We start from the raw sequence: 13,867 nt of genomic DNA on the forward strand, positions 1-13,867 counted from the left end.
CATGATTATCTCAATAGATGCAGAAAAAGCCTTTGACAAAATACAACACTCATTCCTATTGAAAACACTAGAAAGTATAGGAATAGAAGGGTCTTTCCTAAAAATAATAAACAGTATCTATCTAAAACCATCAGCCAAAATCATCTGCAATGGGGATAAACTAGATGCATTCTCAATGAGATTAGGAGTGAAACAAGGATGCCCATTATCGCCTCTATTATTTAACATCGTACTAAAAACACTAGCATTAGCAATTAGAGAAGAAAAAGAAATTGAAGGTATTAAAATTGGCAATGAAGAGACCAGGCTATCACTCTTTGTGGATGATATGATGGTCTACTTAAAAAATCCTAGGGAATCAACTAAAAAGCTAGTGGAAATAAACAACAACAATGCAATTAGCAAAGTTGCAGGATACAAAATAAACCCACATAAGTCATCAGCATTTCTATATCCAACACATCTCAGCCACAGGAATTAGAAAGAGAAATTCTATTCAAAATCACCTTAGACAATATAAAATACTTAGGAATCTATCTGCAGAGACAAAACACAGGAACTATATGAACACAACTACAAAACACTTTCCACACAACTAAAACTGGATCTGAGCAATTGGAAAAACATTAACTGCTCATGGGTAGGACGAGCTAACATAATAAAAATGACCATCCTACACAAACTTATCTATTTATTTAGTGCCAAACCCATTGAACTTCCAAAAACCTTTTTTTACTGAATTAGAAAAAACCATAACAAAGTTCATTTGGAAGAACAAAAGATCATGGATATCCAGGGAAATAATGAAAAAAATACAAAGGAAGGTGGCCTTGCAGTACCAGATCTCAAACTATTATAAAGCAGTGGTCGTCAAAACAATTTGGTACTTGCTAAGAGATAGAAAGGAGGATCAGTGGAATAGACTTGGGGTAAGTAACCTCATCAAGACAGTCTATGTCAAGCCCAAAGATCCCAGCTTTGGGGACAAAAATCCACTATTAGATAAAAACTGCTGGGAAAAATGAAAGACAGTGTGGAAGAAATTAGGTTTGGATCAGCACCTCACACCCTACACCAAGAAAAACTTAGAATGGGTGAATGACTTGAACATAAAGAAGGAAACTATAAGTAAATTATGTGAACACGGAATAGTATACATGTCAAACCTATGGGAAGGGAAAGATAAAACCAAGCAAAACTTAGAAAGAGTCACAAAATGTAAAATAAATAATTTTGACTACATCAAATTAAAAAGGTTTTGTACAAACAAAACCAATGTAACCAAAGTCAGAAAGGAAATAACAAACTGGGAAACAATCTTCATAACAAAAACCTCTGACAAAGGTCTAATTACTCAAATTTACAAGGAGCCCAATTGATAAATGGGCAAGGGACATGAATAGGCAATTTTCAGAAAAGAAATCAAAACCATTAAGAAGCACATGAAAAAGTGTTCTAAATCTCTTATAATCAGAGAAATGCAAATCAAAACAACTCTGAGGTATCACCTCACACCTAGCAGATTGGCTAACATAATAGCTATGGAAAGTAATGAACGCTGGAGCGGATGTGGCAAAGTTGGGACATTCATTCATTGCTGGTGTAGTTGAACTGATCCAACCATTCTGGAGGGCAATTTGGAACTATGCCCAAAGGGCGATGAAAGACTGCCTGCCCTTTGATCCAGCCATAGCACTGCTGGGTTTATACCCCCAAAGAGATAATAAGGAAAAAGATTTGTACAAGAATATTCATAGCTGCACTCTTTGTGGTGGCAAAAAATTGGAAAATGAGGGGATGCCCTTCAATTGGGGAATGGCTGAACAAATTGTGGTATATGTTGGTGATGGAATACTATTGTGCTCAAAGGAATAATAAAGTGAAGGAATTCCATGGGAACTGGAACAACCTCCAGGAAGTGATGCAGAGTGAAAGGAGCAGAACCAGGAGAAAAATGTACACAGAGACTGATATACTGTGGTACAATTGAATGTAATGGACTTCTCCATTAGTGTCAATGCAACGTCCCTGAACAACCCAGAGGGATCTATGAGAAAGAACACTATCCACATTCAGAGGAAAAACTGTGGGAGTAAAAACACCAAAGAAAAACAACTGCTTGAATTCATGGTTCGAGGGGATATGATTGGGGAAATAGAATCTAAATGAACATACTAGTGCAAATATGAACAACATGGAAATGGGTTCTGATCAAGGATGCATGTAATACCCAGTGGAATTATGCGTCGGCTATGGGAGGGGTGGCGGGAGAGGAGGGAGGAATAGAAAATAATGTTTGTAACCATGAAATAATGTTTGAAATTGACCAAATAAAAAAATAATGTTTAAAAAAATAAATAAAGTCAACACCCCCAATCATATACCCATTGAACCATGTACTCAATCTTATGTTTTTCTTTTGTGTTTCTAGTCCCATAGTTCTTTCTCTGGATGTGGATAGTGTTCTTTCTCATGTAGCCTCAAATTGTTCTGGATCATTGCATTGCTGCTAGTAAAGAATTTACATTCGTTTGTGCCATAATATATCAGTTTCTGTGTACAATGTTCTCATGGTTCTGTTCCTTTCACTCTGCATCAGTTCCTGGAGGTCTTTCTAGTTCACATAGAAATCCTCCAGTTCATTATTCCTTTCAGCACAGTAGTATTCCATCACCATCAGATACCACAATTTTTTTAGCCATTCCCCAATTGATGCACACCCCTTTGTTTTCCAGTTTTTTGCCACTACAAAGAGCACAGCTATAAATATTTTTGTGTACTTATTTTTCTTAGGAAGTTATTCTTAAGATATCACAATTACCTTGGTCTTCTTCATTCTCGTTCCTGAGAATTTTAGCTTGACATTTTTGATAGAGTCCTGCACTCTTACTGGAATGCTTAGATAATTTTTTCAAGTGGCAGACTGCCTTGTGGGAAGATCGCCAGGGGAAAAAAAATTGCTAGCTACAACTTATATTGTTGTTTAGAACCCATACAGTTATTCTGTCATACTTCTTAGGGAATTATTGGTCACAGACCAAATTGTGTTTCAAGTCTTCAGAGATCTAGTTCACTTTATCTCAGGACTCAGGGAGACTTGGCCTTCTGCATCATCACAGCTTTAAATTTCTTTCTTATCTTTTAGAGGGTAATCTACACAACCCAGCCTTGTTTGAGGGTCGAAATCCACTGGTGTGGGAGATGGCTGAAGAATATCTGGAGATTGTACAGCAGCACCCCTGCCCTCTGTCCTATGTCCGGGCTCATCTCTTTAAGCTATGGCATCACACGTGAGTTTCTCTGGAGAGCAAAGCAATTGAAAACTTACTGTGTCCAAAGGGTGGTGGTAGAGGTTAAATATCAAGAGAGAAAATTATATTTATACATACATAAAATGTACATATAATGTTTATATAGAAATTATAAATATTATATAAATAAAATTATATTATAAATATATAAATAAAATATGATGACATGATTCCTGTGCTTTAAAAATGTAAATACATGAAATCACTCAGTCAACCTACAGAAGGGGCAAAGTAATAGCATATGCCTGGACTTCCCAAGTCCTCAAAGGACTTAGTAATAGAGTAATTAGAGATGGGTGAAGTTAAGCAGAGGAATCTATATGTAGGAAAGAGGAAAAATGATTGCAGTCTCTGTCAACTCTATCTAATGTGATTTGGTATTTAATGTCATCAAAGTTGTTTTGTCTGCAGTATAGCTGCTTAGTTTTCTCCCTCACATCTACCCACCTAAAAGAAATGGAGAATCCAAGCCTGTCATTGTGGAATGAGTAGTATATCTCTTTCTCTTTTAGGCTACAGATTCATCAGCAACTTCGGGAAGAACTGGCCAAAGTGAAAACTTTGGAAGGGATTGCTGATGTTAGCAGAGAACTAAAGCTGCGTTGTCAGGTACTTTCTGGAAGTTCCCATTTGAACTTGGTAACAAGGTGCCTGGATATTGACTGTGTCTTCCTTGGACAGTTTGGGTAAACTGGATCTGTGACGCTAGGTAGTCCAGAACAGTTGAACCTAGGCCTCTCAGTACTGAGAAGGAAGGTCACTAGTCATACTTGTACTTTTACAGGAGGAAATGGCCAGTCAGAAGGAAGGAGAGAAGCCCAAGGGAGGATTGCCTTTCTTCCACTGGATTTGCCAGCCATATGTCCGACCTGGGTGAGCTATGTAGGACTTAGTCTAGGACTGGCCTTGTATAGGTGGGAGTTAGGAGTGGGCTATACTTTCCTACATAGGTATTTCTCAGCTTTCCTTGGATTTGACTGGATATTACCTTTCTGCCTCTTTTGGGAATTCTCCTTGACTAACAAGTCAGAAATTCTGATTTCATATCTCATGATGGACATAGTTTAGCTCTTCCTCTACTTCTGCATCTTTAGCAGTCTTATTTGGTAGCTGATTCAGTAGCCAAGAAGACTTCAGAATGAAAGCCTCAGACTTCTGGAATTATAAATGAGAGGTAGAGTGTGACAAATGTTTACTCTTCACTCAGCACACACACTCTACACCTTAGTCCTCTGAGTTTTTTTTTTAAACCCTTACATTCTTAGAATCAATTACTGTATATTGGTTCCAAGCAGAAAAGGGTTATGCATTGAAAGTTAAGTGATTTGCCTAGGGTTATGCAGCTAGGCAGTGTCTGGATCCAGATTTGAACTCAGGCCCTCCTGTCTCTAGGCCTGGGTCTCTATCCACTGAACCACCCCAATGCCCCCAGCCCTTTGAGATTCTTTGCTCCTCGTTTCACATCAATTTTTGTTTCTTATAAGAGATTTGAATCTATTTATGAGCCCTCACTTCACTTCAGTTGATTTGTGAGTCCACTGTCCCTTCAGTAACTATAATAGGGTTCCTAGCCTTTTTGCTTCTGAGTTTATAATCCCAGTGGCATCTCCCTTTCAGGCCTAAAGAGGCAAGCAAGGAGAATGGCAGCACTGATCGCAGCACACGGGGAAAGCGAGCCTTGGAGGATGAAGAGGATGCCAGTTCAGACTTTCTTTCGAAGAACAAGCAGAAAAAGAAATTGAGGAACCCAAACAAAAACTTTGACCCTTCTCTGAAACGTAAGCTTTGGCCTATCCCACCCTGGTCTGCAGAGGAGAGATGTTAGCAGAAAAGAATAACTCTTAAGTACTTGAGCATCCTTTCCATTTTCTTTACCTTTGATATTAACTATGGCAAAAACAGGTGCTAGATGAAATTCCTATAGAAGGTAGTGAAGAGACATCCTTAATTGGAATTACCCAGGAGCCCAGCAGACATTTATCAAGCACTTTCATGCAAGATTCCATGCTAGACTAAAAGAGTAGATATGGCCTCTGTCATTTACTTACAACCTTGAAAGAATACCACAAATAACCATAATCCGAATGAATGACAACAGTAATATTGCTATAAGGCCTTACAATTTACAAAATTGATTTCTCACTACAACCCTGGAAGTAGAAACTACAATTATTGTTGTCTACATTTTATAGGGAAGGAACTTGAGGCTAGTGACCTATCCATGCTGTAAGTACTGTAGCCAGGATTTGAACCAAGAATCATGTGATGAGTGTATAATAAACATGCAGAGGAGGAAGAGGAGTTCTAACTTGAAATATCAGGAAAAGCTTCATGGAGGAAGTATCATTTTTGCTGAGCCCTGAAAGGCAGCTAGAACATCACAGAAATGAGGAAAGGACATTTCTGGCAAAGTTACTAATTTGTGTAAAAATAGAGAGACAAATGGATGGGAACTTTTCAAGTAAAAGAAATTCCATTTTGCTTGAAGCAAAGGGTTTGTCAAGTAGAGTACAGTGAAATAAAACTTGAAAGATAGGGTGGGGGCAAATTGGAGAGCCTTGAATGCCAAACTAAAAGGTTTGGACTCTTCAGTAGTTACTAGAGTTTTTGACCAGTGGAGTCATATAATGAGAATGTAAGTCTGGAAGATTAGTTATTTTTCATTGTTTATGATGAGTTATAACAGGTAGAAAGTCTGGTAACATTATATTAGTTTAGGTAAAAGATATTGAGATCATAAAGTAAGCCAATGGCAATAATAAAGGATTTGTAATAAATTGTTCTAGTCTGCCCTGAGGCTTTTTGGCATTACTTTCTTTTCCTCATTTTTCTTCAACCTGTCATATTTGATTTTTAAATTCCTTTTTTAGTTTCTCCAGACCTTTAGACCAATTCCCATTTTGTTTTGTTTTTTAATTTTGCATGTGATTGCTTGGCTCTTACCATTGTTCTGTTCTTTGTCCCCATAGAAATTTTCAAGGGTTGTGTGTGTGTGTGTGTGTTTTAATTGTTTGCTCATTTTCCCAGCCTTTTTTTTTTGCTTGTGGACTGGGAATTCTGAAAACAGCTAGCTGATTCTGTTTCCTTTACTGCTGGCTTGCAGGGTTTAGCACTATGACTTATTTTGCCCTGGAGCTAGTAGGTCTTTACCATAGCAGAGCAGGCTTGAAAGGTCCTAGCACTATGGACTTCCATACCTTACTTCAGGCTGGTGCCAGGGCCTGGAACTTCCAAGTCGCTCTGAGGTGCTCTTTTGTTGGTGTAGCCCATGTCCCAAGATCCTGAAGTTAGCCTGTGTCCAGTTATGGAACTTGGTGTAGTGGGGTGGTCAGCCAGCACTCCTCTGTGTGCGGTTTTGCTTCCAGTTTCCTCTTATCCTATGAAAATCAACTCTCTCTGCTGCCTTTCAAGTTATATTCAGCAGGAGAGCCCCCTCAATCCATCTTGTTGGTTTTTGACTCTTGTTGTTTTGAGGTGCTTTTTTAAAGATTGGTTTGGAAGGATTGTCAGAGCAGTGCTACTTGGCTGCCTTCTTTGCTCTGTCCCCACCCCAAGATATTTTGAACCACCCTTTTTGATGCTCTGTCAAAATATTGTTTCCTTGTATGATACAAGCTCTTATCTTTTTGTAATAAATATAGAATGCCTTCTATTACTAAAGATGGGATTAGGAAGCTAGCAAAGTGTTTTGCAATTAATTTGTATACCATCATGAAGTGCTCAAACCTATAATTATATATATCTTATCTCTGATGCTTTCTAGTTTTTCAGAGAAGCTCAAGTTTCTCACCTCCATTGATGCAGCTATTCTGTTATCGATCAGAATAATGATGTGTAAGCTTTCTTTTTCTCACTTCATCCACCTTGTATTTTGCTTTGTTGGACTTGAAACCAGAGGACTAGAAACTTTTCAAATCTTCTCACTTCTCTACATCTTTCTCATCTTTGATTTACTTCTTAAAATCTGTGATGTTGAATTGTATATTTTGTTTCTTGTGCTGCCTTGATTCCTTACATTGCCTTAACCTTTTCCCCTTTATTTTTAATTGCTTATTAAGGGAATCTAGACTTTAAATTTTTTTTTGTTTTCTAAATTTTTACATATTTCTTTTTCATTGCCTTTAATTGAACAATATTGCCTTCAGATTTTCTACTACAACTACTGGCTAGGTTATAAAATTAATCTTTCTACAAATCTTAAGGAAAAAAAAATTCTTCCAAGTTGCTCTGTCCTGGGGGATGTTTGATCCTTGTATTTAGGAGTAGTCCCTCACTTTTCACTGTGGCACACCTGCAGTATATGTCTCAAAATGTTTTTACAATTTCTACCAAATACTGTAGGAGAATGCATTTGTGTATAACAATTGCCAGTTTAAAAAAATTATACTTAGTATATTGGTCTGCTAATTTGGATTTTTGCTATAAACTAAAAACCTTAGAATTCCAGTCAAAGGATCTTTGTCTCCTTTTCAAAATCACTTCAAATTCACGCTGCTTTTGTCATTCATTTTGTTACTATACATATCTAGAGTTTGTATTAAGTGAAGATTTTTAGTGACTTAAAGTACTTCAGATTTTTTATTTTGTTTTGTCTAATTTAAGTTTAGGGATGAAGTTATTATTGATTGCTCTATACTGATGAGCAATGTATGACTTGGAGCTAAGGGTTTTATTGACAGAAAGCATTATTTCTTTGTCTATACCTTGTAAAATCTTTTTTCAGTTCTGTTATGATGTAGTAATGGCACAGAATGAAAGTACTCATGTCTATTCCATTACATATACATTTCGAGTTGACCCTTTTCAGTGGTCATTACTGTCTGAACTAAAGCATTTCTAGCAGGGAGGATATTGGTATTGCCTATTTCTTCTAGTGTATCTTGCCTTTTTGTAGCATAAGAACATGAAGGAATACCATTCACTCTGCTATTATCTGCATTATTCTGATCATCATTATGGTTTTAAGTAGGGTTAGTCTTCAACCTTGTTTGACTTAAGAGCAGTTGTATCACACTGACTTGGGTGCTAATCCAATTAGAGCCCAGTTTGCTAGTGGTTTGGGTTTCCCACCAGGCCTCATGGTTACAATAGTGATCTTAGTGTACATATCCTGTGTATATCATCCTGGATGGCATTCCCCTACTCTTGTCATTGTGCCCCATCTTCTTCCATGAATGATGAGTTGGACTACGAAGTTACGGCTTTCTATTATTATTGCTATGGAGGTATATTTAAGAATTAAGAGAGGCTTAAAAATGTATCCCAATAAGGGAACTAATTTTTTCCCTTTATCGATCTAGAAATGGGTCCTGAGATATTTATCATTTCCAAATCTGAGAAATCTTAGCAAACAAAATAATCCCAATATCTCAACTTTTGAAGGAAGTTTGTCTTTTATAAAATTTTTTGTTATAACAGTTTTATTGACCTTATATCACAATTACTTTCAGATCTGCACACATTCTCCCAAAATCCTAATCAAGCCCCACTTTTTGAACCAAAGAAATACTTAAACAAAACCATTTAACACATTGATCTCATCTGGCATTGCATGCAACATTTCTCATCCATAGTCTTACCAAAATGAGGGAGATATTTCATCCTTTCAAGGACCAAGATTGGTCAGCTTCCACTTTCAGTGATTTTGTTTCCATTATTGTAATTATTGTATATATTGTTCAACTTCTTTTTTTTCCATTCTACATCAATTCATATAAGCATTCCCACGTTTTTCTAAATTCCTCATTGTCCTTATTTCTTACAGTACAATAATTTTCAATATACTATAGTCTATCTAATCTCTAACTGAATCCTTACTACTTTTTGGGCTACTTTTGTAGTTATCATAAAATGTACTGCTATGAATACTTTGACCCTTATCTTTCCTTGGGTCATTTTTTACCTTTTGTCTTAGTATCAATTCTAAGACAGAAGAGTGGCAAAGGCTAGGCAATTGGAGTTAAGTGATTTGTACTCTATCAACTGTGCCACCTAGCTATCCCTCTGGTTCATCTTTGACAGATAAGGTTATAAACCTCACAGTTATTTTCATTTCTCTATCAATTTTAGATATTGAACTTTTATACACCATTCTAGGTCCACATCAGAGGTCATGGTACTTGGGGGAGAAGGGGATAGGTATTACACAGGGATAAAAAAGGAAAAATGAACAAGTGACTAGAAAAAGGGAGGGAGAAGTGGAATAGAAGCATATCACTATTTGTTTTTTTTTAACCCTGATTGTCAGTCTTAGAATTGCTTCCAAGGCAGAAGAGTGGTAAGGGCTAGTGGTTATGGTTATGTGACTCACCCAGGAAAAGCACATTGCTTTAATTATAGATCACTAGTAGGGATTGTATTCATTCTCTTTTACCATCTTCTTTGTAAAGAGGGAAGAAGGCAAAGGAAGAAAAAGGTTCAAGAGAATCTAATGGGGCAACATAGTCAATTAATAATCACATCTGTGAGTGGGATGAACTCTCACCTGTAAGATGAAAGGGAATAGAAGAATAGATTGGGAAACACAATCTAGAAATACATTCTTTATAAGAAAACACACTTGAAACAAAGATATACATAGATGAAATAAGGGGCTGGATCAGAATTTTTTATACTTCAAGTGAACCCAAAAGCAGGGACAGTAATCATAATCTCAGACAAGGCAGCAGCTGTTATTAAAATAGCTAAACAGGGAAACTACATTATGCTTAAAGGGATCACAGATAGTGAAATATTTACTAAACATGGATATACAAAATGGTACAGCATCCAAGTATTTAAAGGAAAAATCAAACTTACTCTTTATTTTAGACCCTGTGGTCAGTATTGTTTGATAAGGATGATTGCTTCACTTCTGCCAATACCTATTTACTAGGCCAGTCACTTGGTTTCTTTGTTTTTTTGGTCTCACCTGTTACCTCTCTCTGGGTCCTTCATATGACACAACAGAAATTTATCAAATGTTTGCTATGTGTAGAGCCCTGTGCCCTGTGTGTCTGAGGGGAAATAAAACAGTTAGATAAATTCTAGGTCTTGGCTGTTTTTATCTATTGGACAAGCTGTAGGGGTTCAGGCCAAAACCTAGGACTGGAAATTAGAATATTGGCCTCCTTCATTTAGCCCTACCTTTAAATTCAGTGCTTTGGGGAACATTAAACAAGTCATGGGAATAAAATGCTGTGAAATCTTAAAAAGACACGATTTCTCCAGACTGGTAATGATGTAGAGATTTTAGTATCCTCATTTTCTACTGTAGTAATCTCAAAAGTACTGGGAAACAGGTAGATGGTTCTCTTATCCCTCTGCAGAAAATTCAAGTATTGTTTTAGCCTAGGTAGACTGGTCACTATTGCTTCATAATTGCAGTTAAGTTCTATATTCCCCCCTTTTTATTAACATTTAGTTGAATTTAACAGTATTATTCCCTGATTCATCACATTCAACCAACTATTTTTTTCTTCCTTTTACCTAGCGAAATATGCAAAATGTGACCAGTGTGGAAACCCAAAGGTAGGTCTGCATTTCGGCCTCCATCTGGACTAGTAACTCTTGTTTCCTATAAACAAATTTTCCCTGTATGTGGGCCTTCCTAGTCCCTGTAAAAAGCATAAACTTTGCTACTTGGCTCATCATTCTCTAAGGGCATTATTAAACTATTTCCATTCTTCCTGGAAAGAGATGTCTCAATGGGATACTTCTCTCACTAGGAGATGCTATGGGAATTGTAATTTCTCAATCTAGCTGAGAAATTTTGAACTTATTAAGTCTACCTTTGCCTATGGCAACTCTGGGAACAAACCTGCCTAAAACTTCACTTCTTGCCAAATAGACCTAAAAGGTCTCTTTCCACTCTCCCAGGTATCAGAACAGCTCAGCTCTATTAACTGTACCATCTGCAGCAAGTGAGCAAGAACAGCCACAAGAAAGTTGTTTAAGTTCATTTAAAGTGCCAGCAGGGATGATCCTTTTGGAATCTTGACTCAGGTTTTTCCTGCGAGGAGACACGGATATCATCTTTTCCAGAATCTTTTGTTTAAATCTAGAGATGTGACTGAGTTGGGTTAGGCTATTCTATTTTTCTTTACTAAAATTAGTAGCAGACCCTAGAGAAGGCACTTACAACTTCTGAATGTTATAACCCATATGAATTGTTACCACAAAAAGTACTGCTATAAATATTTTTTTGTATAAGATTGACTAGTCCTCCTTGCCTAGAGACTGCAGGCTCAAAGAGGGCTACCTCCTCTGGCTCTTCTGAAAGGTAGGGATGGCAATAGGGGCTTGGAAAGAGAAGATCATATTTTTCCTTTCCTTCTCATCTTGGCTCTGCTGGGTAGGCAGATGCCTTTTTTGCAGTCTAGCCTAGTAGTTTCTCTAGCGTGGTCTTGACACTGATGTGTACTTTCAGCACTAGGTAGGGAGCAGCATCTGGCAGAATTTCCCAACCTGCCTTGCCTCAGAAGAGCTTTCATTCCCCTTCTCAAGTTCTTTCCCAACTTTCCTTGGTTTTATGCTGGGCAGAACTTATAAGCTGATATTGATAACTACTTGCATTGTTTCTTGGTTCTTAAAAAAAAAAAAGACTTTGGGGCAGCTGCGTAGCCCAGTTTATTGAGACCAGGCTCAGAGACGGGAGGTCCTGGTTTCAAATCTGGTCTCAGACACTTCCTACCTATGGGACCCGGAGCAAGTCACTTCACCCCCATTGCCTAGCCCATACCACTCTTCTGCCTTGGAACCAATACGTGGTATTTATTCTAAGATGGAAGGTAAGGGTTTAAAAAAAAAAAGGCTTCAGACCTTGCTACATTAGATCTTTTGCTTTTAGGGCAACAAATGTGTTTTTAACCTGTGCCGTGGCTGCTGCAAGAAAAGAGCTTTCAAAGAAACTGCAGATTGTCCAGGTAAGAGAAGGTCTCCCAGCTAAAGGTCATGAGGGTGTGGTGGTAGTGATGGTGATAACAGAAGGAACATGACTAACTGGAGGAACGATGTGGAAGGTGGAGGTGTGGGAAGGGACAATAGTCAGGCTAGTGGAGCTGAATCTTTCCTCATATGGGCTGTTTTCTCAAGACTTAAAACACTAAGCTTCCATCCTTAAGCCACCATCACCCCTCCTCAGGATCTGGGAGTATCCTAACTTTAATCCCTAAAACTTTGTCATAGTAGCTCTAGAGTTGCTGGATGGATTTATTGTGCCATATATCTGTTCTGTAGTCTATTCATTGGGGACTGTTGTGTCTATCTTGTCACTTCTCTACCCTCACCAAAATTATTTTTGAACCTTTACCTTCTATCTTTGAATTAATACTATTGGTTCCCAGGTAGAGAAGAGTGGCAAAAGCTAGGTAACTGGGGTTAAGTGATTAGTCCAGGGTCATAGCTGGCAATGTCTGAGGCCATATTTGAACCCAGGTACTCTCTACTCCAGGACTAGCTCTGTATCCACTGAGACACTGTACTCCACCCTCACCAAAGAGTTCTGAGTTCTATTAACAATTGCTAACTCTGTTACTTTTCTTCCTATTCTTAGGTCATGGATTGCTTTTTAAAACCAAATCAGAGAAGTCTCTCGCATGGAAGAGTGGCCGGCCCAGCTTACAGGAACCCCAGTCCAGGGATCCCAGGGTGAAGGAACCTGGTGGATTCCCAGAGGTTATGGGTAGTGTAGGATGAAGGGTCAGCTGGAACCCAGTCCAACCCCTTCTTCCATTCCTGGGCCTCTGTTCCAGTGCCACTGCCTTGATAATCATATCAGGGCTGCTGCTGCTGCTGAATTCCAGATAAGTCTTATTTAAAGAAACACCTTTACTCAGGGAAATCTCCTGTTATTTTAACACAGAAGGAAATGGTATATGGTCCTCTTACTACAGGGCCTGTATTGGGACCTCTGGAAATGCTGCAATGGAGAGCAGGTTCCCAGGCTGGACCTGCCTGTCCACTGTCCTCATTAACTCCTGTGTTTTAAAACTGAAAAAATAAATAATCCTTTTACATCATAGTTCCAAGTGTGAGACATTTCCATCTAGGAGGGGGTAAAGGAAAAGGATTACTATCAACTTCTCAAGAAACTTCATTTTAGCAACCCAGGAGGTAGGTTCAGCACTTTACTTAGGACAGTTCCCTGGGCCTGGTAAGCCTAAACTACTTAAACCACCATATCAGATTGACTCTTGAAAGACAGTGGAACAGAGTATCACTAAACCAGTCAAATTCCCTGGCATTAGCCAAGTAGCAAGAACTAGAGTGTAGCCTTACCAAGGACAAATAACTCATCTCCTTTAAATACTCACCTTTGAATTGAAACAAAAGTAGGGATCCAATAAACTCATTTGCCACCTCTTCATCCTATTCCATTAAGCAACCTTAGTGGCTGAAAGATAGGGCTTTTTCATTCAAGGTTCTAAGTTTTTAGTCCAGGGAAGCAGAGGATAAATGAAGGAAAAACTTCTAGGCTTTTATCCTGTCCCCATCTCCTCTAAAGGACCTAAAGAGTGGTAAGGGTATAGCAATCGTTTCATATGTTCATAGCCATCAAGGAAGAATACCCAAGGAGG

At 38.1% G+C, this 13,867-nt stretch overlaps 1 protein-coding gene across 4 annotated transcripts in view; it reads left to right on the top strand.

The window, feature by feature from the left end:
• Nucleotides 1–13,311, top strand: part of DUS1L (dihydrouridine synthase 1 like) — a 33,963-nt gene extending 20,652 nt beyond the window's left edge. For 3 of the 4 annotated variants that reach the window (XM_007482819.3, XM_007482821.2, XM_007482822.2), the window contains exons 8-14: nt 3,146–3,290; nt 3,824–3,920; nt 4,096–4,184; nt 4,929–5,089; nt 10,783–10,820; nt 12,139–12,214; nt 12,844–13,311. In XM_007482819.3, coding sequence (XP_007482881.1) covers nt 3,146–3,290; nt 3,824–3,920; nt 4,096–4,184; nt 4,929–5,089; nt 10,783–10,820; nt 12,139–12,214; nt 12,844–12,986 — 749 coding nt within the window. In that variant the 3' untranslated portion in view covers nt 12,987–13,311. The remainder of the gene's footprint in view (nt 1–3,145; nt 3,291–3,823; nt 3,921–4,095; nt 4,185–4,928; nt 5,090–10,782; nt 10,821–12,138; nt 12,215–12,843) is intronic. The other variant, XM_007482820.3, reaches the window with a different exon arrangement.
• Nucleotides 13,312–13,867: the final 556 nt, after the last annotated feature.

This window comes from Monodelphis domestica, chromosome 2 (assembly GCF_027887165.1).
Source record: "Monodelphis domestica isolate mMonDom1 chromosome 2, mMonDom1.pri, whole genome shotgun sequence".
Classification (NCBI taxonomy): domain Eukaryota; kingdom Metazoa; phylum Chordata; class Mammalia; order Didelphimorphia; family Didelphidae; genus Monodelphis; species Monodelphis domestica.